Raw genomic sequence first — 23250 nt, forward strand, 5'->3', positions numbered from 1 at the left:
TCTCCTCTCATGCTGCAAACCCATCTCATAGTTCTGGGTTGTTAATTATTACCTACAGTGATCCAGGAAACTGGACTTAATTAGTAAGTTAAACACTCCACTACTATTTATGGCTTGTACTGGGAGTGGATCCTAATTCTCAATCCAGTATTTTTACCCTGGGAAGGTTGGGGTCTTTGAGCCGAGGTGATGGTAAAAGCCATGTCCTCTCAAGTAGCAGCAGTTGTGCCTCATCTCTGCCATTTGTTAATGACCTTGGCCTTCTAGAAGAATGAATTCTACAACAGCAGTTCCCCTAAAAGGGTAAGACTGCTCTTCTGTAAAGAGACTTCTTTCACCGTGCTGCTGCGCTTGTTGCTGCCAAGGTCGCTAATCAGGTTTCCGAGCGCCAGCCCACCCAGAGCTGGTGCTGTGTTCTCATCGCACCAGAAGCAAGTCCGCACGGGGCTGGCTGCAGGGATACGTGCCGTTTTACATATTGTGTTGTTTGCCAGACAAAAGAAAATCATAAGATGTGTTTGCTATTTTCAAGACGGCGAATGAAATGCTGCTGTTAACCTCTAGGATGAAATGATTTCTCGCTGATCCTATTTAGAAATCATGGAATATGGAGCTGACCATTCATCATCTACTTGGATAATCCAAGTGGCGATAATCACCACTATTTGGCGGGCCTTTGACTTCGGGAACTCCACTTGCCTACCCAATTAGTATCATAAGCCTTAGCACCAACATCTCTCTCTCATTCTTTAATATTTTTTGAGCACTTGCTATGTGCTGAGCACTGCTATGGTCTAATGGTTTAGATCAGGGGTGTCAAACTCATTTTCACTGGGGCCACATCAGCCTCTCAGTTGCTTTCAAAGTGCCAAAATAATTTTAGGACTGTACAAGTGTAACTACTCCTTAACTGTTAAGGAGTTGAAATTACATTTGGCCCTGTGAAGGCAACTGCGAGACTGATGTGGTTGGCCTCCAGCGAAAACGAGTTTGGCACCCCTGGTTTATATTCTACATTTAGAGAAGTCTAGGGTTATCGTAAATGTATACACAATTGGTAAAGATCAATAGGAATTAAAGTCTAAAATAAAGGAAGAACATTACAATTTTCTATTTCTATAAATATAAATGTATATGGGGGAAATCCCCAAAAAACAGAATTTACTTATTAAAAATTGTGTACTTATTCTTACATATTTAAACTTTAGGTGCCTTCCAAGTACTCCCAATCTGATTCAGTGCACCTTTCGATATGTTTTCCATGGCTCAAAACAGTTTTGAGCACATTGATTTTGATGGCTTTTAGTGCTTCTGCTATTGTTTTGTTTCACTTCTTCCACTTTGGCAAAACATTTCCCTTTGAAGGCTTTTTTTCATCCCAGGGAAACCAAAAAAAAAAGTTGCTTGGGAGACTAGGTGAATAAGGAGGCTGGGGCACAGAGGTCATGCCATTTTTGGTCAAAAACTGCTGAGCACTTAGCGCACTGTGGGCCGGTGTGCTTGTAAATCCCCCATCATGAAATGGGCAAATGTACTGAAAGAGTCCTCAAGAAAAATTCACTGAGGCTGAATCAGCTTCTCACAACAATGCCACCTGGTACAGTGATACAGATGGGTTCCTAGAACACTCACCTAGCTGGGGAAGCCTGTACTACAAGGGGCCTGCCCTCCAGGAGGTAATTGCAGGTTTTTTTAGTCCCCACCTCATGTACACTTGAATAGACAATGATAAAGTTCTAGGAGGAAGCACAGCAAGTGGGTAAAAGTATATCCTTTAAAAGAAGGTTCAGGGATTGTGTTTAGGGTGGGGGTTGAAAGGAACTCTTGTCTTATCTATAATGTTTTACTTTTTACTTAAGGAGATTGTATTTGTCTATAACTGGTATAATTCAAAGCAAAAATTCTAACAAAAGTCTTTTTGAAGTATAAATATTTGTTATACTTTGAGTAAAGCATACTATAAATGTTGACTATGTCTGGGTTCTTACTTTGAAATACAAATTCAAAGACCTCTTAAATTTGTTATTTTTAGTCACTGATAGATTTACTGAATGACAGGACAAGGTTCTTAAACTGGACCATGCAAGTCACATTTCTGTGGGCCTCAGTTTCCTCATCTGTGTAACAAGTACAAACGTCAGGGACCTTAGCATATAATACAGGCTCTTTGAAATCTGGGCCCAATATAATCTCTCATCTCTGTGTTCTCAGCCTACCTGCCTCCCACGTGACCAAGCGCTAGCCTCAATATACTCACCATTCTCAAAACCCAAACCCTATTTTTTGGCTCATCCAGTTCTTTCTGCTTGGAATGTGTTCTCACTCCTCTCTGTCAAGCCAGCTTTTACTTAGATTCAAAGTCCACCTCTATGATACTGCATATGCATAACTTTGTGAATACTACTGCCCAGGTACAATACTTGGGCATACATGTATTGGAGGTCTTCCACGTTGTTCTAAAAGAGATATGCTACACATGAGGCCAAGCAACCCACCTCTCACACTCTCTGCTCTACCCCAGCACCAGCATGGCACAGAGCACATGGTAGGGGTGCAATGAGTGTTAGCCAAATCCCACCAAACCCCTGAGTAGTGTATTAATGTGTTTTTCATGTGTGCTAAGTTGCAAGTACTTGAGAACATCCTGACTTTCCTAGCACTGAGCCCAGAGCTCACCAGATATTTGTTGAATGCATTCACTTAGCAAATGCCTGGAATGGTGCTCATGTGCGGGGGAGAAAACATTCATAGGTAATTCTTTAGCCAGAATGAGTCATTCCCAAATACATTAGTGTTTTAAAAAGCAGATAGCACGTTTAATTTTATTCCATGGGAAAAGTTTCAAAGTGAGTAGTGCTGTGAGTTAGGTACATGAAGCACTCATATATATGATGTTCAGCAACCTGCTCAGGGACTGCTCCATACTGTAATGTGCAGAGTATAAACATATGTGAGGATTACCGAGAAATAAACTGCACTTTCACAGCCGTGTAAAAGCCTCAGGGTGGAGATGATAGAATGGCAAGTCAATATCCCCAAATCCTGTGACCTCACCTGTAATCATGTTCATGAGGGAATAGCATAATTGATCATAGGGAAGGTGACACCGTGTCTTAGAAAGGCACATCTGAAATATATTAAAATTTAAAATATAGGGGACTTCCAGCCAAGATGGAGGTTTAGGTAGGCACACTGTGCCTCCTCGCACAACCAAAAGGACAACAACAATTTAAAAACAAAAACAACCAGAACTGACAGAAAATCGAACTGTGTGGAAGTCCAACAACCAAGGAGTTAAAGAAGACACATTCATCCAGACTGGTAGGAGGGGCAGAGTTGGGCATCTGGGCAGAGAAGGCTCACCACAAAGTGGCGGCTGGTGGACCTAGTGCGGTGGCAGATTGTGGAACAGGGCATGGCGCACAAGATGGCTGGTGGACTGAATGGTCCCACATTTGAGTGCAGATAAACCAGGCAGAACTGGGGAGCAAGACAGACCTCACAACCCAGGGTCCCAACTCAGGAAAATAAAGTCTCAAAACACTGATTGAAAACACCTATGGGGGTTGAGGCTGCAGGAGAAACTCTCAGCCTCACAAGAGAATTCATTGGAGAGATCCACAGGGTCCTAGAGTGTACACAAACCCACCCACACAAGAATCAGTACCAGAAGAGCCCAACTTGCTTGTGGGAAGCAGGGGAAGTGACTGAAATCCAGCAGAGAGCAGAGCAAGTGCCATTGGTCCCTCTTGACCCCTCCTCCACATACAGTGATATGGGTTGTCCTGCCCTGGTGAACACCTAAGGCTCCACCCCTCACTACATAACCGGCACATCAAGATTTAAAAAATGGCCCAAACAAAAGAACAGATCAAAGATCCAGAAAAAAAACGACTAAGAGATAAAAAGGTAGCCAATGTATCAGATGCACAGTTCAAAGCACTGGAAATCAGGATGCTCAGAGAATTGGTTGAATTTGGTCACAAAGTAGGTGAAAAAAATGAAGGCTACACTAAGTAAAATAAAGGAAAATGTACAGGAAATCAATAGTGATGGGAAGGAAACTGGGACTCAAATCAACAAAGTGGACCAGAAGGAAGAAAGAAACATCCAACCAGAAAAGAATGAAGAAATAACTATCCAAAAAAATGAGGAGAGGCCTAGGAACCTCCAGGACATCTTTAAACATTCCAACATCCAGATTATAGGGGTACCAGAAGGAGAGGAGGAAGAGTCACAAATTGAAAACTTATTTGAACAAATAATGAAGGAGAATTTCCCCAATCTGGCAAAGGAAATAGACTTCCAGAAGTCCCAGAAGCTCAGAGAGTCCCAAAGAAGTTGGACCCAAGGAGGAACACACCAAGGCACATCATAATTACATTACCCAAGATTAAACAGAAAGGAAAGAATCCTAGAAGCAGCAAGAAAAAAGGGGACAGTTACCTACAAAGGAGTTCCCATCAGACTGTCTGCTGATTTCTCAAAAGAGACCTTACAGACAAGAAGGGGCTGGAAACAAGTATTCCAAGTCATAAAAGACAAGAACCTACATCCAAGATTACTCTATCCAGCAAAGCTTTCATTTAGAATGGAAGAGCAGATAAAGTGCTTCTCAGATAAGGTCAAGTTCAAGCAGTTCATCATCACCAAGCCCTTATTATATGAAATGTTAAAGGGTTTTATCTAAGAAAAAGAAGATAAAAAATGTGAAAAGTAAAATGACAGCCATAACCAATAAAATATATTTGAAAAAATTTAAAATATATATAATGTATGTTTTGTACCATAAGATGCACCTAGGTTTTAGAGGAGGAAAATAAAAAAAATTTTGAAGCAAAAAATGTAGTAAAATATTTAATAACATAAAAACATAATATTTCACCAATGTAAATGTAAACAGAACTCAACAGCAGCATTAACAAGCATTATTCCTCCCAAATTTGGAGGGGCTGGGGGAGGGGGGTGCATCTTACAGTCCAAAAAATACATAACTTTAACTGGAAAAAATGCCTGATAATGCATATAAAGATATTTACACTATAGTTGACCAAAAAAACCCTGAAAATAACCTAAAATGACTATCAATAGGCAACTAGTTAATTAATTAAGCTAGACCTGTATAATGAAAGGCTAAATAATTGCCTAAAAAGATGGGGCCTAGTCCTGCCTGGTGTGACTCAGTGGGCTGGACATCACTGCAGCCCGAAAAGTCACTAGTTCCACTCCAGGTCAGGGCACGTGCCTGGGTTGCAGGCCAGGTCCTGGTTGTGGGGGTGTGAGAGGTAGTCAATTAATAGATGTTTCCCTCTCTTTCTCCCTCTATTCCCTTCTTTTTAAAAATAAATACATAAATAAATCTTTAAAAATTGTTTAAAAAAGAAAAACATGTGGTCTATTTCTATCATGGAGTAAATGGGGGGTCACCCAGGAATTCTCTGTATATAAAGCCCCAAATATTAAATAGCATTCCCCTCTTATTTTATAATTTTTTTCATAATGAAAATATATAGCTCTTTTTCTAAAAAAATTATTTCAAAATTAAGGTAGTTTTCTGTGGTTGCATTCTCAGATTGACCTTTTATGTTTAGAAGTTTAGTTCACTGTTACAGACTCTGCCGCCTACATGGAGATATTGGGCAACATTCACATCCTTAAGAAAAAGAGTCTGTCTTCTGGCCAGCGAAGACTAGGGAGCAATAAACCAAGCTTGCCGCTGCCGCTTAAAACATGCGGCTACTTGATGGAAAATTGCGTTTGAGTTGAGTAGGAAGTGCTATGGACTGTCTGGGTTTGAATGTGATGTTACAGTAGCCCTGGTTAATTCCTGTTAACCACTTCCTTTCCTTCTATGTTCTAATCAAAATATGACAAGCTGTTTTCATGGTTGAGAGTTGATATTTTTTCTTAGGAAAATGTGTTCATATAAATGTTTAAAATTTTCAAATTATCTGCATATTAAAGTTGAGCCCAAAATGGGTTAAGAGAAAATTTAGTATACACACACACACACACACACATATATATATATACATACATATATATATATATATATATATATATATGTTGTACAGAAAGATATATAAGATGTATATATGATATGGTGGCCTGGAGAATTGAAGAGTAGGGTTAATAAAGTAAAAAAGTATAACTTAAAACATATCATATTTAACTACATTGACCTTTATACTTATTCGTAAGAAATGTTAGACTTCCTCTTTCCAAAAGAAAGCAATTGTTCTCTTAATCTTGAATATTTCATCTTTACCACTCATATTTTGCCTTCCCTAGGTGAGTCATAATGCAGTGGAGCCAACACAAAGCTAGGCCTGAATGGCATAAAGAGCTCCAAGGGTTTATTTTATTTTAGTATATTTTGTATATTTTTGTATATTTTATTTTGGTATCTTATAATATTTAACAGTGGATTTTATTGTATTTTTCTATTACCATTTATGCCCCTAATACCCCCTTCCACCTTTACACCCCTCCAGAATCACCACACTCTTGTCCATGTCCACGAGTCCTTTTTTCTTTTTAGCCCAAGTGTTTATCTTTAGATACGGAATGTTTATACAGCTTTTCCAAGCGTTGGCCTTCTTCTGTTGTGCAAATCTCTGGAATCCTCAAACACTAGTTTGTTTGTTAGATTTTAAGGCTCCATTTACCTTCCATTTCTACTCCTTTTTGGAAAGTTCATAGTATGGTGATACCTTTAATTGGCTCAATTAACTGAGAATCGAGAAAAAAACTTGGATTAGTTTAAATACTTTAACAGAAGTAATAACCTGGAGAGTGGTTTGAGTATTTCAGCGCCCTAGAACTTGGGTAGATATCATGTAAGAGTAATGCTCCCAACATGTTCTTTTAGCAGTCGGGTTTATTTTGTTTTCCCTTGTAATCAAATGAATTTTGTTGAATAAATGGATATTGCAATAAATTTTAGATGTAATACATCTTAATATCTAAAATTTGGCCTACCTTCTTATTTATAATTTAATTATAGCTCTATTTTTAAAACCACATGGAACATTTTGAGGACTGAAAATATTCTATTGAATGTATTAATAACTACAATTATATGCTCACAAATGTTCACTAACACTTTGATAAAGTTTTCCTATTTGGTTAGCTCCTTTGACCTTTGTTTTCTTTCAAGCAGAATTACTTTCTGTGAAATATGTAAAATGTGAAAAATGACTTGGTGTCATTTTGGGAGTAGAAAGAGCTTTGAAACACCGTTCATTTGATCTAGGGTCATCTGGTCAGTGGAGGGAAATGCAGCCAGCCACCTCTTCCCTAGCTTTTGGCATTTGTCATCAAAGAGAGGACTGTGGTTGTGCATGGAACTATGTCAGATAACACTATGAATCATACTCTTGACAGTTAAAAATTACACAACTTATATGAACATGGAGGAAACACTACATTTCTATTCAAAACGCCTGTATGTTCTGATTAATGGGTTTGATATAAGTCATGGTATATAAATTTGATGTAATTACTAAAGTTCATTCAGTTGGCAGGCTGACTTGGAGGCAGTAGAAGCCTTCTAGAATGGACACTTAAGGCATTTAATGAGTAAAGCTGAGGATCATATACGGGTTCCAGTTATGCCTCAGAAGAGAAGCTGGGTGCTGATGGATGAGCAGGTGTTTAGGAAAGTTCGGCTTTGGCTGCTTCATGTTTGAAGGAGAGCGGTGGAATCTTCTTTTACTCTATCCCAAGGAGCTAGGAGAAATAGGGCTGAGGGCAGGCAGCTCTGTGGCTGAAAGCCTGAAAGCTTATAATGATAAAAGCCTGTGGGAATTCTTTGACTGAAGTTCTTAAATTTTTCCCTTTTCTGAAGTACCGGGAAAAAAATTGGGTCTGGGAAAGAACTTTTAGTTAGAAGCCTAAAGTGAATGAAAAAAAATGTTCTATTCAAGTTTGGTTTTGTTGGAGACGGAGAAGGAAGAGTGGGTGTATATGTGCTGGGTTTGTATGCAGGAGGGTCTAATTAAACTATTTGTTTAATGGTGAAGGATTAGTGAGGAACATACAAAATTATAGTTGCATTTATATAAATTTTGCATGAGTCTTCAGTATATGTAAACACATAAGCCTTTATATTTATATATAAAATGTTTTCAAATGTGTCCTTTCATGTTTTATGCTTAGCCACTTAATACAATCGCTTTTTCCTAGACAAAGCCTAATTGAATGAAAAGGAAAGGCCTTTCTTCAGTGTGGCTGGGGGAGCCTGGCTGGGGGGAGCCTGCCTGGGCAGTCCGGCTGCTGCCTGTCTGGGAGGCCATGACCTTCATTTGGGAGTGGCTCACCCTAATTCCCGGCTGCGTGACTTGGAAAGTAGCAACAAACGTACATGGAAGGGAAGAGGAGAGTGACTGAGGGCAAAGGGAAGACAATACATTTGAGAGGGAAAAGGAAGAGGGAACTAAGACAATGAAGAGTTGTGGGAGAACAGCTCCTTGGTTTGGGGGGCTTTGCAGGGGGTGGGATTTTCAACAGCCGCCAGAGTAGTTGTTGAGAGGGGGACGATGGGGAAAAAGATTTTTGTCATTTCTTCCTCTAATAATTGAGGTAAATATTTAAATGATTCCCAATTGCATTTTTAGAAGGGCTGATCTTGTTTTACATTATGTTTGAAAAAAGTTGAAATTCGACAATGGTCCAAGGACTGCCCGGACCAGGTGGTCCAGGGGAGTCGGGCACAGACAGCTTTAACCCACAAGGTCGTTGTGCCTCTCCAGACCGACTCTCCCTTCTTCTACGTCCCAGGAGGCTGAAGTACATACATGGAAATGCCAACCTGTTTTCTTGGTCTAGCAAATGGTAAGCACTAACAAGAGCTTGGATGGGAAAGGAGAGTGACATCAAGATGTTTAAGGTCCAACATGCAGGGCTGTCATGCTGGTGGCATCTGTTGACCAGACACCCTTGCTCCTGTTGAGTGGCCCTCCTACACAGTCTGTCTTCAAGATACAGTTGTCCCTGGTTAAGGGGGTGTTGCCCCTTTGCCCCGGGCTGGCTCTGGGATGCTGCGCTGCCTTTTATGACTTTCCTCCATCTTATCCATGTCTTTGTAAAGAGTCCCCTTAATAAACTGCCCCAGCTCGTGTCCTCAGCTCCTCGCTGGGACCGTGAAGGTACAGTCAACCAGAGACCTAGATTTTTTTTCTGTCTTGTTTCACCAGTATTATCATCACCTACATGGTTACACCTGGCTCACTTTATTGTGGCCCAAGGGAAGGACAAAAAAACAAACAGAGGGTATATTAGTTTCCTATTGCTGCTGTAATCAATCACAACAAACATAGTGGCCTAAAACAACACTGCTTCTCACTGTTCTGTGGGTTACAAGTCTAATGTGGGTCCCACTGAGCTAAATAAAGCTAGCAAGGCGTTGCATGGCTGTGTTCTTTCCTGGAAGCCGTGGAGGAGAATCCCTTTTCTTGCTTTTTCTGGCTTCTAGGGAACACTTACAATTCTTTGCTTCATGGTCCTCTTCTTCCATTGCCAAAGTGAGCATCAGCCCAAGTCCTTCTCATGTGGTTGTCTCTCTGACTCTCTTCTGCCTCCTTCTTTTACTTTTGAGGATGCTTATTACCTCGGGCCCACTCGCACAGTCCAGGCTATACCCCATCTCAAGATCAGCTGATTAGTACCTCAATTCCATCTGTAACTGTCATTCTCTTTGCCATGTGATGTTACAGATAAGTTACAGAGATCAGGACGTGAATACCTCTTGGGGCTGTTTGCCCCTGTGGCAGGGGCAAACAGCTTCCTTTTAAGGGTGTGCTCTTGAAGGCGCATTCAACACTCTCACTAACATTCTGCTGGCCAGAATTTAGTCACATGGTCACGTTGGACCTACCAGGGAGGATGAGAAATAGAGTCTCAGTAGGCAGCCATGCGCCCAGTTAAAATATGGGGGTGTTCTGTTAGCATAAGAAGGAAGGCGGAGAATGGATATTGCACAGGAATTTTTAGCCTGTGCCTGTCAGGCTCATTTGTTCTTGCCAGCTTGCCTTCACTTCAGTTCGTCCCATGATGCTTTTGGCTAGTTCTCCTGGCCCTGGGCTGCCTTCACCTGGGATAGGCTTCCAATTTAGGAGGAGACATAGGGTTGTTTTCTTCAAGGATCACACTGGCTACCCCACAGTCCCTTGTTTTCTGATCTTCATATTGATGTGACTGGCTGGGTTGCAAATGTTTCTACTTGGCCTGAGGTAACAAGGTTTCATCAAGCTTACTGGCCCACCCACATTATGTGTGACTTCCACAGTTCGTTGTCTGTTGTCTTGTTCCATCTTCCACGTTCAGTGTCTTAGATCCTGTCCGCCTGCCCTGTGACCACCAGCCTCCATCACTGCAGGCCTGGTCCTTACCCTCAGTGTAAACTTTGGCTCTCTAACTGCCGCCCTTCACTCACCCCCTGCTCTGGGATGCTCGGAGTTCAGTCTGAGATGCTCGGAGTTCAGTCTGGATGTTTCTATGAGTATGTTGGTCTCTCATACTCCTCAACATACTCCCAGGGCTAGGTAAATGTAGGTTCACTCAACCCAAATTTAGGAAACTATTAAAATAATGATAACAGAGGCAAAGAAACTATATTCACGTTGATCCATGTAAATATTTTATATAGTTATATAAAACAAATGTTTTATATCAGTTGGCAAGCACATATAGTGTCTTTACACAGTTTAATTTATTTAACTTATTTTTTTCTATTTACATCAGATTATTTTTCTTAGCAGGGAGGCAGACCCAGGCCTTCTACCATGACAGCTGATGGAGCATCACAGGCAGAATACATAAATCTAAAACCACGAGTGAAAATATGTGATACAGCTCACAATTATATCCAAACGACTAAAAGGCAAAATTTTACTTTCCGTCCCTATGACTTCGGGCTCTGGTGTCTCAGGAAGTATGTTGTCACTAGATGGCACACCATTTGTGCCACTGAGAACTACATACCCAGCTATTTCAGGCTCCTCATGCTAAAGGATAAATAGATCCAAAAGCAGTGGGGAGAGGTTCTACTTTTGACTGGGGTAATTATCTTGACTCTTAAAGGGAAATAGACCCACAGGGGCAGCAGGGTGGGGTGTGGCTGGAATCTAGACAGTCTGGCCCTGCCTTGCCCAGATAACAAATGAAGTGTAGGAGCGCTCTACCCCTACCTATTGCAGACCTGCAGAGGCTCAGAGTGCTCAGGAAGGAAGGTTTGGGTCACTCTGCCTGGTGAAGGGATGCTTGCTGAGGCAGAGGGAACACAGAACACGTAGTACAGAGCCGCTGGGGTTTGTGATCCCAACCATAGCCTCTGGAAATTATAGAAATGTGATCTCAATCTGTTTCTCAATATGTGATGTTTTATATGTACTTATGTTTTTATTATATATACACACACACGCAGTATTTCATTTCTTTTTATCTCCCTTCTTTCCCCCACTCTTCTATATTTGATGGATATTGGTGGTGAACTCCATCATTTCTATTGCAAGCTGGGGTGTTTCAGGATAGAATTGTCACAAAGTGGGAAAGGAGCAGAGTGCAGCTGGAGACCCCAGCCTTGGAGCTGGGGCGCTCAGTGAGCTGTGGAGGTTCGGGACGATTCCTGTGAAGTCAGGGTGGATGCGCTCTCCAATAGCTGAGTGCATGCAGCATTACATTTGCCAGAAACATTTCTTTTAGAAGATAAAATGAGATGAATAATGTATAATATTAAGTGGAAGTCAAAGAGGTGGTCTATAATGAAGCTTTGTAATTTTCTGATGCCTGACATCAAAATCCTTCCTATTTTGGAAGATTCCAAAGATAGGTGGAGGCAAAACTCCCCTCCCATAATCAAGACCAAAGTGGGCAGATATTCTCCAGTCTCACTGCCTGGCAGCACCGGAAGAGGCTCAGCCAACTGGACACTATTACCATGTATGTTAAGTCATGAGAGAGTGACAGAAGATGCTGGGACAGTTGGAAGGTAACAGCATGGTGCGGAGCGTCCAACGGGGCCAGCATTAGCAGCTTAACCTGAGTGTTACTGAGATGTGATCTTGGGATTATTCCTAGATGCATAATTCTCTTTGGTTATATTTTCTCCAACCATTTCTTCAATTTTATGCACTATTCGAGAGCCTTTCTGTAAATTCCTTTTCTGCTTAAAAAACTGTCATTGGTTTTCAGTGTTTGCCACCAAGAATTCAGACCTGTAAAATATTTAACTGCTTTTTAATTGTTAGTTATTTGGATTCTTTGCTTTCTTTTTCAAGTGCTTTCGTCCTTTCTTTTTTTTAATTCTCACCTGAGGATATGTTTATTGATTTCAGAGAGAGGAGGAGGGAGAGAGAGAGAAAGACAGATAAAAGACAGAGATGTAGATGTGAGAGAGAAACATTTATCAGTTGCCTCTCATACACGCCCTGACCAAGGACTGAACCTGAAACCTAGGCATGTGCCTTGACTGGGAATGGAACCCACTACCTTTTCATGTAAGCGATAATTCTCCAACCAGCTAAGCCACCCTGCCAGCACTGGAATCTTTGTATTTTTAACATAAGTAGTGCCGCAATAAATTATTCACAAAGTTTTCCCCACTTGTATTTAAGATTATTTTTATACTTAATATTTTAAAATTTGTTTTAATTTTTCAGTTACAGTTGACATACAAAATATTATATTATTGTATGTCAAGTAATATATTATTATATTAATTAAATAATATTATTAATTTAATTGCTAATTAATTAAACTAATTAGTAATTAACATATTTAGTGATTAATTAATTTAATTACATTAATATACATATAATTTCAGGTGTAGCAACTATACATTTATGTATTAATACATACCATTAATATATCAATATATTAATACGCACAATTAATGTAATGTATTAATATATCACATGTATTAATACATATAGTTAATACACACAATTAATACAGATGATTAATGTAATGCACTAATATATGTAATATATTAATGCATACAATTAATATATTGTTATATTAATTTCCGGTGTACAACATAGCAATTAGACATTTACATAATTTAGAAAATGATCGCCTCCACAGGATAAACATTGCTACACATTGTCAAACTACTTTGCAATGATTAAAGAGATACTGTTTCACTGAATCTTTTACCTTGCTAATATCTTGAACGATTGACACAGCAAGTAATAAAAGTTAAAATGATTTATCTGATATTACTGAAAAATAAGATTTTTCACATATGTATCTTTCACAAAATGATAACCAATGTTATCATTTATCAGTTATTATTTTTCTTTATTATATGTATCTTTCACAAAATGTGAAAGATTATTTTTCATTATTTTCATTATTATATGTATTTTTATTTTCATTATTATATGTGTCTTTCACAAAACAATAACCAATGTTCTCATTTATTGGTTATTGTTTTTAACACCAAAATTTTAAAAATATAACCACTCTTTAAGGTGTTTTCTAAAATATATTTTATCACTTATGCTGTCATAGTTGTCCCATTTTCCCCCTTCACTCCCCTCTGCCCTGCACACCCCCTCCCACCCACATTCCCTCCGTTTACTTCGTGTCCATGGGTCATACATGTAAGTTCTTTGGCTTCTACATTTCCTATACTATTCTGACCCTCCCCCTTTCCATTTTCTACCTACCATCTATGCTACTTATTCCCTGTACTTTCCCCCCACACACACACACGCCCCTGTTGATAACCCTCCATGTGTTCTCAATTTCTGTGGTTCTGTTCCTCTTCTAGTTGTTTGCTTTTGTTTTTGTTTTAGGTGTGGTTGTTAATGATTTTAAGTTTGCTGTCATTTTACTGTTCATATTTTTTATCTTCCTTTTCTTAGATAAATCCCTTTAACATTTCATATAATAAGGGCTTGGTGATGATGAACTTCTTTAATTTGACATTATCTGAGAAGCAGTGTATCTGCCATTCCATTCTAAATGAAAGCTTTGCTGGATAAAGTAATCTTGGATGTAGGTCCTTGCCTTTCATGACTTGGAATACTTCTTTCCAGCCCCTTCTTACCTATAAGGTCTCTTTGGAGAAATCAGCTGACAGTCTGATGGGAACTCCTTTGTAGGTAACTGTCCCCTTATCTCTTGCTGCTTCTAGGATTCTCTCCTTCATTTTAATCTTGGCTAATGTAATTATGATGTGCCTTGGTGTGTTCCTCCTTGGGTCCAACTTCTTTGGGACTCTCTGAGCTTCCTGGACTTCCTGGAAGTCTATTTCCTTTGCCAGATTAGGGAAGTTCCCCTTCATTATTTGTTCAAATGAGTTTTCAATGTGCCCTTTCTCTTCTCCTTCTGATACCCCTATAATCTGGATGTTGGAATGTTTAAAGATGTCCTGGAGGTTCCTAAGCCTCTCCTCATTTGTTTTGATTGTTATTTCTTCATTCTTTTCTGGTTTGATGTTTCTTTCCTCTTTCTGGTCCACTTTGTCGATTTGAGTCCCAGTTTCCTTCCCATCACTATCGATTCCCTGTGCATTTTCCTTTATTTTACTTAGTATAGCCTTCATTTTTTCATGTAATTTGTGACCAAATTCAACCAATTCTGTGAGCATCCTGATCACCAGTGTTTTTAACTGTGTGTCTGATAGGCTGGCTATCTCTTCATTGCTTGGTTGTATTTGTTTCTGGATCTTTGATCTGTTCTTTCAGTTGGGCCATTTTTTTTGTCTTGATGTGCCAGTTATATAGTGAGGGGTGGAGTCTTAGGTGTTCACCAGGGTAGGGTAACCCCTGTGGCTGGGTTGTGACATTGTGTGTGGGGGAGGGGCCTGAGTGGGAACAATGGCACTTGCTCTGCTCTCTGCCAGATTTCAGTCACTTCCCCCACTACTCACAAGCAACTTGGGCCCTTCTTGTACTGATTCCCGGATGGGTGAGTTTGCATACATTCTAGGACCCTGTGGGTCTCTTCAACAAACTCTTTTGTGAGGCTGGGAGTTTCTCTTGCTGCCTCAACCCCTACAGGTATTTTCAATCAGTGATTTGAGGCTTTATTTCCCCATACAGTGGCCCTGGGTTGTGTGGTCTGTTTCGCTCCCCAGTTGTTCCTCCCGGTTTATTTGTGTGTGAATATGGGACCTCCAAGCCCGCAATCTGCCACCTCGCAGAGTCCACTTGCTGCTGCCTTGTGCTCCCTGCTCTACAATCTGCTGCCTTGCTGGGTCCACCAGCTGCCACCTTGCCATAAGTCCTCTCTGCCCGATTGCCTGTCTCTGCCCCTTTTACTGATCTGGATGGATGTGTCTTCTTTAACTTCTTGGTTGTTGAACTTCCATACAGTTTGGTTTTCTGTCAGTTGTGGTTGTTTCTTGTTTTTAAATTGTTGTTGTCCTTTTGGTTTTGTGAGGAGGCACAGTGTGTCTACCTATGCCTCCATCTTGGCCAGAAGTCTAACCACTTTTTAATTTAATCTTTTCAAGGTGTATCACATACTTATTCACTTCAGTGAACTGCAGTCCCTGGAGGCCCATGGAGAAGATTAGTTTATTTTGCCCTTGCCCTTGATCCCCCAGATTACTGTACATTCTTCATGGCTGGGGAACTTTCTGTCTCTTCTGAACTCAACAGCCTCCCAGTCAGAGGACAGACACTCTCCCCTCTTTAACCCTTGCCACACTCTGGCCTGTGACTCTGACCGCTGAAAAGGTAGAGCAACTGAAAGTTGGTATTGCAAACAAACACAACTTAAATTGTAAAATTTAAGTTTTGCATTTGTACAAAGTTGAAAGTCAGTATACCGGTGGGAAAGCTGGAGTATGTTCCACCCTCTAAATTAGAGTAAACAGCTTAGATTTTGCGGCAGTTTTGTTTTCAACCCTCTGGTTCATTCTGTGTGCCATTCTGGTGTGGGTGCCCAAGGCTGAGTGCTGGATACGTGGAGCATTACAATAATATACTCAAAGAGGTTTCTGGGTGATCCTTCCCATAGAAAAGTTTCATTCTATTTTTCAGAATCTCCAGGGGAACTGCACATTTTCTTTAATAATCTACATTTTCAGAAATTTAATATTAATGTATAATCCTAAATCCCCTTTGTTGAATTTTTAAATCCATCTTTTATGAATCAATCCTTAATAGAAATGGTTCCATTGACTTTTCCTCCTTCATACATCAGTGTTGATGCATGTTATTTCTTATTTTAAAATGTGGGGTCAAATTCCCTTAAAATAATCCTACTGAAGGATAGTAAGCAGAAGCGATGTTCTCTCTTATACATCATATATGCAAAAAAGTTAATGTGAAATCATAGCTCATTTGAAATGAGACAATCTGATTTTTTATACTAAACAATAGTGACATAATTGCTAGTCTTTTAAAAATAAGTAGAAGATTTATAGCAGAAATGCTTGCAGAGAAATTTTGAAAAGTAGTTCAATATTTAGTTTTTGACTATTGGGGAAAATAGAAGCCCTTGGTTGAGACAGTAAATGAATAGGAAAGTGGATGTACAATTTTGAAATGTATGCATTTTATTCAGACCAGAATAACAGTTTTACAGATAAAGCAAATCCAAATAAAAACAAAATACAGGAACACTAGTATATATCATCCATATTTATTCCATTTTAGTATTAGACATATTAATGGATTTATTTTAACTTAATTTAAATGCATTTATTTTTATTTTATCATGGTAAAAGCATTTAGCTCAAGATCTACCCTCTTAATACATTTTTAAGTATACAATACACTATTGTTCACTATACATATAATAATGTACCACAGACCCCCAGAATTTATTCATCTGGCTTAACTGCATCTTTATGCCCGTTGGTTAGTAACTCCCCCTTCTCCCCCACCCCCAGCCTCTAACAACGTATTTTAACATCTAGGTTCATTTGCCTGGCATTATTAGAAAATAGAATACTTGGTTAGATTTGTGCTTCTCATATGTAACTAAGTATGTTTCAGTTATGAAAGCCAAGAGGAAAGATTTGTGAAACCAGAGTCTAGCGCTTTCCTTCCCCTTTTCCATTCCATATGAAGTGGCCCTTCCTGGGCCCAGTTCTCCTCGCAGCCACACTGAGCAGATGTGCAGCAAGGAGGGGGCGGGGGCGGGGGGCAGGAGAGACACGAGGGCACAGGCCTTCACACTTTAACTCTGCCTAACAGGTGGTATATTTATTTTCTTGCTCAACAATTTCATTTTTAATGGCAATGACTTGCTCTTCCAACTGTTTCAGTTGATCAGCTTTTTCTTGTCTACTTAGATTCAAATCTTGGATCTTCTTTTCTAAACCTATAAATAAATAAATAAATAAATAAATAAATAAAGTGGATGGTACATTTCTATTTGATAGATTCTTCCTGGATGCCCACATGATACCCAGCATAGGGTTTTCTGTGTCTTTTAAAGATATATTTAGTTTTGTGTTTTGACTCAATAGATAAAACATTTATTTTAATCAGACTTCCCAAGAAGATTTTTATATAAATTAGAGCAAACAAACTGATATTTTTGTCAAAAATATTTTATATCTAAAGGCATTTACTAAGGCATCTATAGCTAGTTAGAATTTAGGAGAAAGGAAGAGACAGGTGGCAAGCCTTGACGGGATCTGGTGAAGTGCTGTATTTCCAAAGGTTTGTTCTTTCTATTTTAAGTTTACTTTTTAACATGTGTTCTTCACTTTAGGGTTTCCCAATCTTTCGGTAAAAAGGACTGACATTTTCACTTCGTTCTCCTCTGCTAATATTGAAGTCTTCGTAGAGTGAGAGCAAAGGGTGCCTTTCCTGGCTTCACTCTAGTCCATTCACCATCCATTTATCCATCCATTCTTCAGTTAACAAATATCTGGGAGTTTTATTAAACCATAAGGAGGAGCCCACTGAGTAGTGGACGGGAGAGGTACGATGAGCTACTGTTAACAGTGAGGGGGCCTTTAGAAAAGAAACGGGCTTTAGGTTGAAGTGCAACCTCTGAAAGAAGGAAGGTCCGTGTTCCCTGCACTCCCTTAGACCACACCCGGACACTCATTTGGTTGGGGCAACTGTCACACTAGCACGCAGCGTGCGTTTGAATTGTGAAGAAATCTGAACCTGTCCTGTGAACAAAAATTGAACTAACAGCTGATTTCCATATAAAGGAGAGAACATTCGGGGCATGTGGTGCAGCTATTTCTAAGTATTTGAGGCCAGAAAAGCAGAGTAAATGTGCGGAGTTTTCGTTGTTGTTTTGGCTATTACTATTATTATAATTATTTGGTCAGTCTGAGGAAAAAGAATGAAACCAGCAGGTGAAAGCCCCATGAAGATTTTGTCTGAATAGAAAGAGCTTTCTAACTGTACTTGCACAAGAATTAAATAAAAATTAAAATTAAAAAAAAGAAAGAGCTTTCTAGTAGTCATAGGTGTTCAAAGAGTAAAGAGCTGCTATGGAAGGCAGTGAGCATTTTGTCACTAGGAACTTTCAAATGCAGGGCATTTGGGATTGAAAAGGGGATTCAGGATTGGAAGTATGTTTCTAAAAAGAAGACAAGACCCCTATGTTTTTACTATGTAAGTTAACAAGATTAACTGCTGGTTACTTTTGATTTATTTTAAAATTTTTTACAGGCTTAAATTTACTTTATGTTTCTTATATAAAATCGTGTGATGGCCACAGCTGGAGCCTGGGTCCTCTGCACAGAAACTCTGGCATGGGCTTTACCAATCCTGACGGGGAGACTTGGTGACCCTGTTCTCTTTCCAGAGCTTTGTCCCGCCAGATCTATTCTCCACCCCGCTGCGTGTCCTGGAAAGCTGGCCTTCGTGGATGACATCATCTGGCTCCCTGACCTCCGGCTGTCCTTCACCGCTGAGAAGCGGTGGGGAGGGTGGGGCGGAGCGGGGTGGGGGTGGGGGAGCAGACACTATCCTGTTGCGGAGCAGGTTCTGTCAGTTCTTACATCTCAGCTCCAGCTCCTGTAGGCAGAGCCTCTTCCACGCCAGGGTTCATAGGCCAGCTGTCCCTGCTCCCGCAGGCTTCTCACAGCTTCTGTCACCCAGAACCTCCAGATTCTTGCTTGTGTCCTTTAATTCCTGTGCATTCTTGGTAGTCTCTCCCATCAAGAAGTGGGGACTATTCATTCTTTCCCCAACCCCACCAGACCAGCTCTGGCTTTGCAAATTATTTCAACCAATAGAAAGTGGAAGAAATGATGTTGCAGGACTTCAAGGGCCTCGGAGCTTCTGTGCTTATTCTCGAAGAACCCTCCAAACAAGCATGCTACAAAGCAGCCTGGGGTGAAAGACCATGCAGAGAGAGAGGGGTCCAGCTTCTCAGCCAAGCCCAGCCCCTGGCCCACCACCGAATGCAGCTACTTGGATAGGTAACTGAGGTAACTCTGCTTATAAACACATGACCCAGAATTACATCCAAGTGCACTTTCCATTTCTTTCTGAGACCTCAAGCTCTGTGGAGGGGCCCTGGCTGCAGAGTGAGGCCCACTCTCGACTTTCTTAACTTTGATTCTGCCAAGGTAAGTAAGGGCTGTTTTCTAGGATTCCACATGCATTTCTTCCTAACAGATGGGAACAGAGCACAGCTCTTGTGGTTCAGCCCCTTTGTAAGTGGCAGAGTCAGGAACACGGCCAAACCAATGTCTGTTTTTCCTATTTGTTGAGTTGTGAAAACAACCTTAACATGAAAAGAGGAGAAATGGAATGTGTTATCTGAGACCTCTCTGAGAAGAAGTCCCCGAACTTAAACTTCTCTCCCAACCTAATTCAAGACTGTGAAAGCTTTAGTCTCTGGGGAGAAGTGAAAACAATTTGAATTCTGACATAAAATCTACAGAAAATATTCTCCCTGTGGTTTTGCTCTTAGAGAAAGGGTCCAGGTCTGGGAATAATGGAAACTGATTTTCATTTGCCCACGTAGGCAAGGATAAGGTTAAAAAACAAAAACATTGTATCTGTCCTTTTAAATCTTTCCTAGTATCTCCTTTTTAAAATTATTAGGAAAAATATTGAAAATGAAAAAAAAATCCACAAGCTCACTACTTTTAAACAATTGTATAAATGTAAGAAGCGTGTTTTCCTCTTCACTCTCCCCCTTCCCAGAGATAATTAGTGGTAAGCACTGGCGTGTATTTTTCTTTGCGTGGGCCCACACTAAGGCTGCCTTTTCATGTGATGCTGAGATATGAGTGGTTGGAAGGCCAAAGACTTGCTTTATAACAAAGAAGCATTTATAAGGGAGGAATTTGGGTAATTTAAAAAATTTCAGAGTTACTTATATGACATAGGAACATGATTACTTTACAGTTTTGGGAGACAATACATACAACCAAACATAAACCTAGACACCCATTGTTTGATACTTCTTGTTGATTTGGAGGTAGTTAAAGACGACATGGTGATGGCCAGGAAAAATCATGAGTGTTGGTTGTGTAAAGCAAAATCCCAGTGAACTTTCTGATCATACGCATTCTACGTGGGCACACTTTGTGTGCGTTAACATCTCCGTTTTGATAAAAATCCTTGTCCAGAATATGGTTCCTTCTGGATTGCTACCCACAGACCTTGCTTGGAGATAGATTATACTGTCTCCGAAGGAGTGATTTGCGCAAGGGAGAAAACAGGTAGCGTAGGGTTTCTCAGCCTCGGTACCACTGAGACTCTGGGCAGAATAATCGTTTGTCCTGGGGAGGGGGTGGATATCCTGTTCATGATGGGATGTTTAACAACACCCTTGGCCTCCAGTCACTAGAGGCTAGTTGTGCCCCCTAGTTGTGACCAGCAGAAATGTCTTCAGATGTTTTTGTCTCCAGGGGAGGGAATAAAATCACCCCTGGGTGAGAACCACTGGGCTAAGAAAAGGGTGTTTTAAGGTGGCCAAAGGTAAATCTCAGTTTGTTCTGATTAACAGAGAGTGGATACTAATTAATCCCCTTTTAAGGGAATCCATGCAAGAGGCCTGTTACTTGGCAGTCCCCAAATTCCTCCTTTCTCCTCAGTGGACTCATGTGGTTAAACTGTGCCAATGATAAATTCAAATTCTACCTCCTGGTGGGGAGTGACAGTGTTATTGTCAAACTGATGAAGTGCGTAAAAGAGTAGATAAAGCTACCATGTGACCCAGCAATCTCACTTCTGGCTGTTTATTAAAAGAAAACTGAATCTGTGTCGTGAAGAGATACCTGCACCCCATGTTCAGTGCAGCAGTGTTCGCAATGTACAAGGTATGGGGACAACCTGCATGTCTGTCAATAGACAGATGGATAAAGAAAATTCTGTTTTATGTATAATACATGTATACATACATGATCATATTTTATGTGTGTATATGTGTATTTCAGCCATTTGCAACAACATGGATAAACCTGGAGGACTTTATAGTAAGTGAAATAAGCCAGACAGAAAAGGATGAGTACTATATGATCTCACTCATTAGAAGAAAAGAGTGAACTCACAGAAACAGAGAGTGGGGTGGAATAGCAGCTGCCGGGGGTGGGGGTGGGGGTGTGTGTGAAATGGGCAGATGCTGGTCAAAGGGTCAGATGAGTAAGTTCTGAGGACCCAATGCACAGTAGGGTGCTGATGACAGTTAGCAATATTGGATTGTGCATGTGAGTGGATCTTAAGCATTCTCAAAGGTAGCAAAAAGAAGGTAGGAATCACGTGAGTTGATAGAGGTCTTAACTTAGTTATGGGGATATTTCACAATGCACATATCTAGCAAATCCGCACATTGTACAGTTTAAATATATACAATTCTACTTGTCAAGTATACCTCAGTAAAGCTGGAAAAGAGAAGAAATACCTGTGATTCTTCTTATCTTGTCTGCTGTATCTCCAGCCAATTTCTCTGCAGCGTCTTTTAGCCGTTTCACTTTTGCAATTGTTTCCTTTGTCAGTCCTGTTGCACTTGTCTTATGTTGAAGAACAGCATACTGATTCTTTAGCTCAACAAACTCCTGTAACAGAGCATTGCCCCCTTCGTCAGAAAGTACTTGTAAAGCATGTGTACATACATGATATTTGCCTGATACTGTTCATGAAAGGAGTATGAGGAAACCTTAATCTAGTCAACATGCTTGAGTTACTCTGATAGTTCCAACAGGGCTCTTATTTGCATTTTTTCAGGTTGAAAACAATCTCAGCATTAGTTAATTAAAAATAAAACTTTGTTACAAAATATCAATCATTACTCCATTTTAGTGCAACTATTTATGAGGTACCTACTGTTTGTCCTGAACTACGCTAAGGTGAGAGATACAGAGGACAGAATGATGCCGTCCTGCCCCTGACGACTCTCCAGTTGAGGGAACAGTTGCAAGTGCAAGATGAAGGACAGAGTGAGGAGTGAAGACTCAGAAGCAGTGAGGATACATTACTGGGTTGGCAAAAAGGTGAGAGAAAAATGAGGTGGAGAGGGAGGCAGGAAGAAAAGTAGAAGTGTTATATGAAGATCTCCCTCAGAATTAGAATGGAAATCTGTTGGGAACCTCCCGGCCTGGTTTCAGAAGCTGTAACTCTCATGGCTGAGGCTGAGTAAGAGACCTTGGGACCATAAGCCACTAAGGAGACAAAGTTTGTCTTCCTGGCAGGAGAGCCACCTCTGCTCCCTTTACTTCACCCTGTTTGGCCCCGGGCGGATGACTAGTTAGCCAATGACGGATAAGATTCCTCAAGGGAGAGATGACCTAAGACAGGCATGTTCTTGAAGGGGCCCTCAGGGAAGGATTTGGGGTACTATAGAAAAGGAGTGATGGACTGTCATCCCGTGGCTTTGACATAGCCTGGATTCTCCTCATTCTGTCTGCAAGAAGTCTCCCAGTCTCTTGGTTTCCTTACGTCCCCTGCCTGACTTAAGCCTAAAACAATGCTGGAGAGCAGTGAGCCCTGGGGCAAATGTCTAAACCCTGGTCAGGAATGGGCAGTTCCCCAGGGTGATTAGGCCTAAGGAAGAATGCACAAAATCCTGTGAAAACTGCTTTGCTAAGAATGCCCTCAATTTTCTGATAAGGGTCCAAGCATGAAATGAGTTTGTTTCCCAAAGTTTTACGGCCCTTTAACTAACTAACCCTCACTCAGAATAAGCCCTCATAGTTCTGTCAGTGTTATCTATCATTTGATTGATGAGCTTTACCTGTATTCCTGTGCAAACTAAACCCAATAAGAGCCCATTGAGGAAAAGGCTCTGGGCCCTTCTCCTTTGAGAGATCAGCCACCTTTCCGCCCCAAGCAGATCATGTCTTGGTAGACTTATTCTCATCCATGG

General features: G+C 40.5%; 1 protein-coding gene across 1 annotated transcript in view; it reads right to left on the reverse strand.

The window, feature by feature from the left end:
• Window positions 1-16954: 16954 nt before the first annotated feature.
• Window positions 16955-23250, reverse strand: part of LAMB4 (laminin subunit beta 4) — a 132623-nt gene continuing 126327 nt past the window's right edge. The window contains exons 34-35 of the mRNA XM_037070657.1: window positions 21790-21943; window positions 16955-17283 (exon numbers count right to left, since the gene is read on the reverse strand). Coding sequence (XP_036926552.1) covers window positions 17150-17283; window positions 21790-21943 — 288 coding nt within the window. The 3' untranslated portion in view covers window positions 16955-17149. The remainder of the gene's footprint in view (window positions 17284-21789; window positions 21944-23250) is intronic.

This window comes from Sturnira hondurensis, unplaced genomic scaffold (genome assembly GCF_014824575.4).
Source record: "Sturnira hondurensis isolate 20B ecotype Veracruz unplaced genomic scaffold, ASM1482457v3 Scaffold0018877, whole genome shotgun sequence".
Taxonomy (NCBI): Eukaryota; Metazoa; Chordata; class Mammalia; order Chiroptera; family Phyllostomidae; genus Sturnira; species Sturnira hondurensis.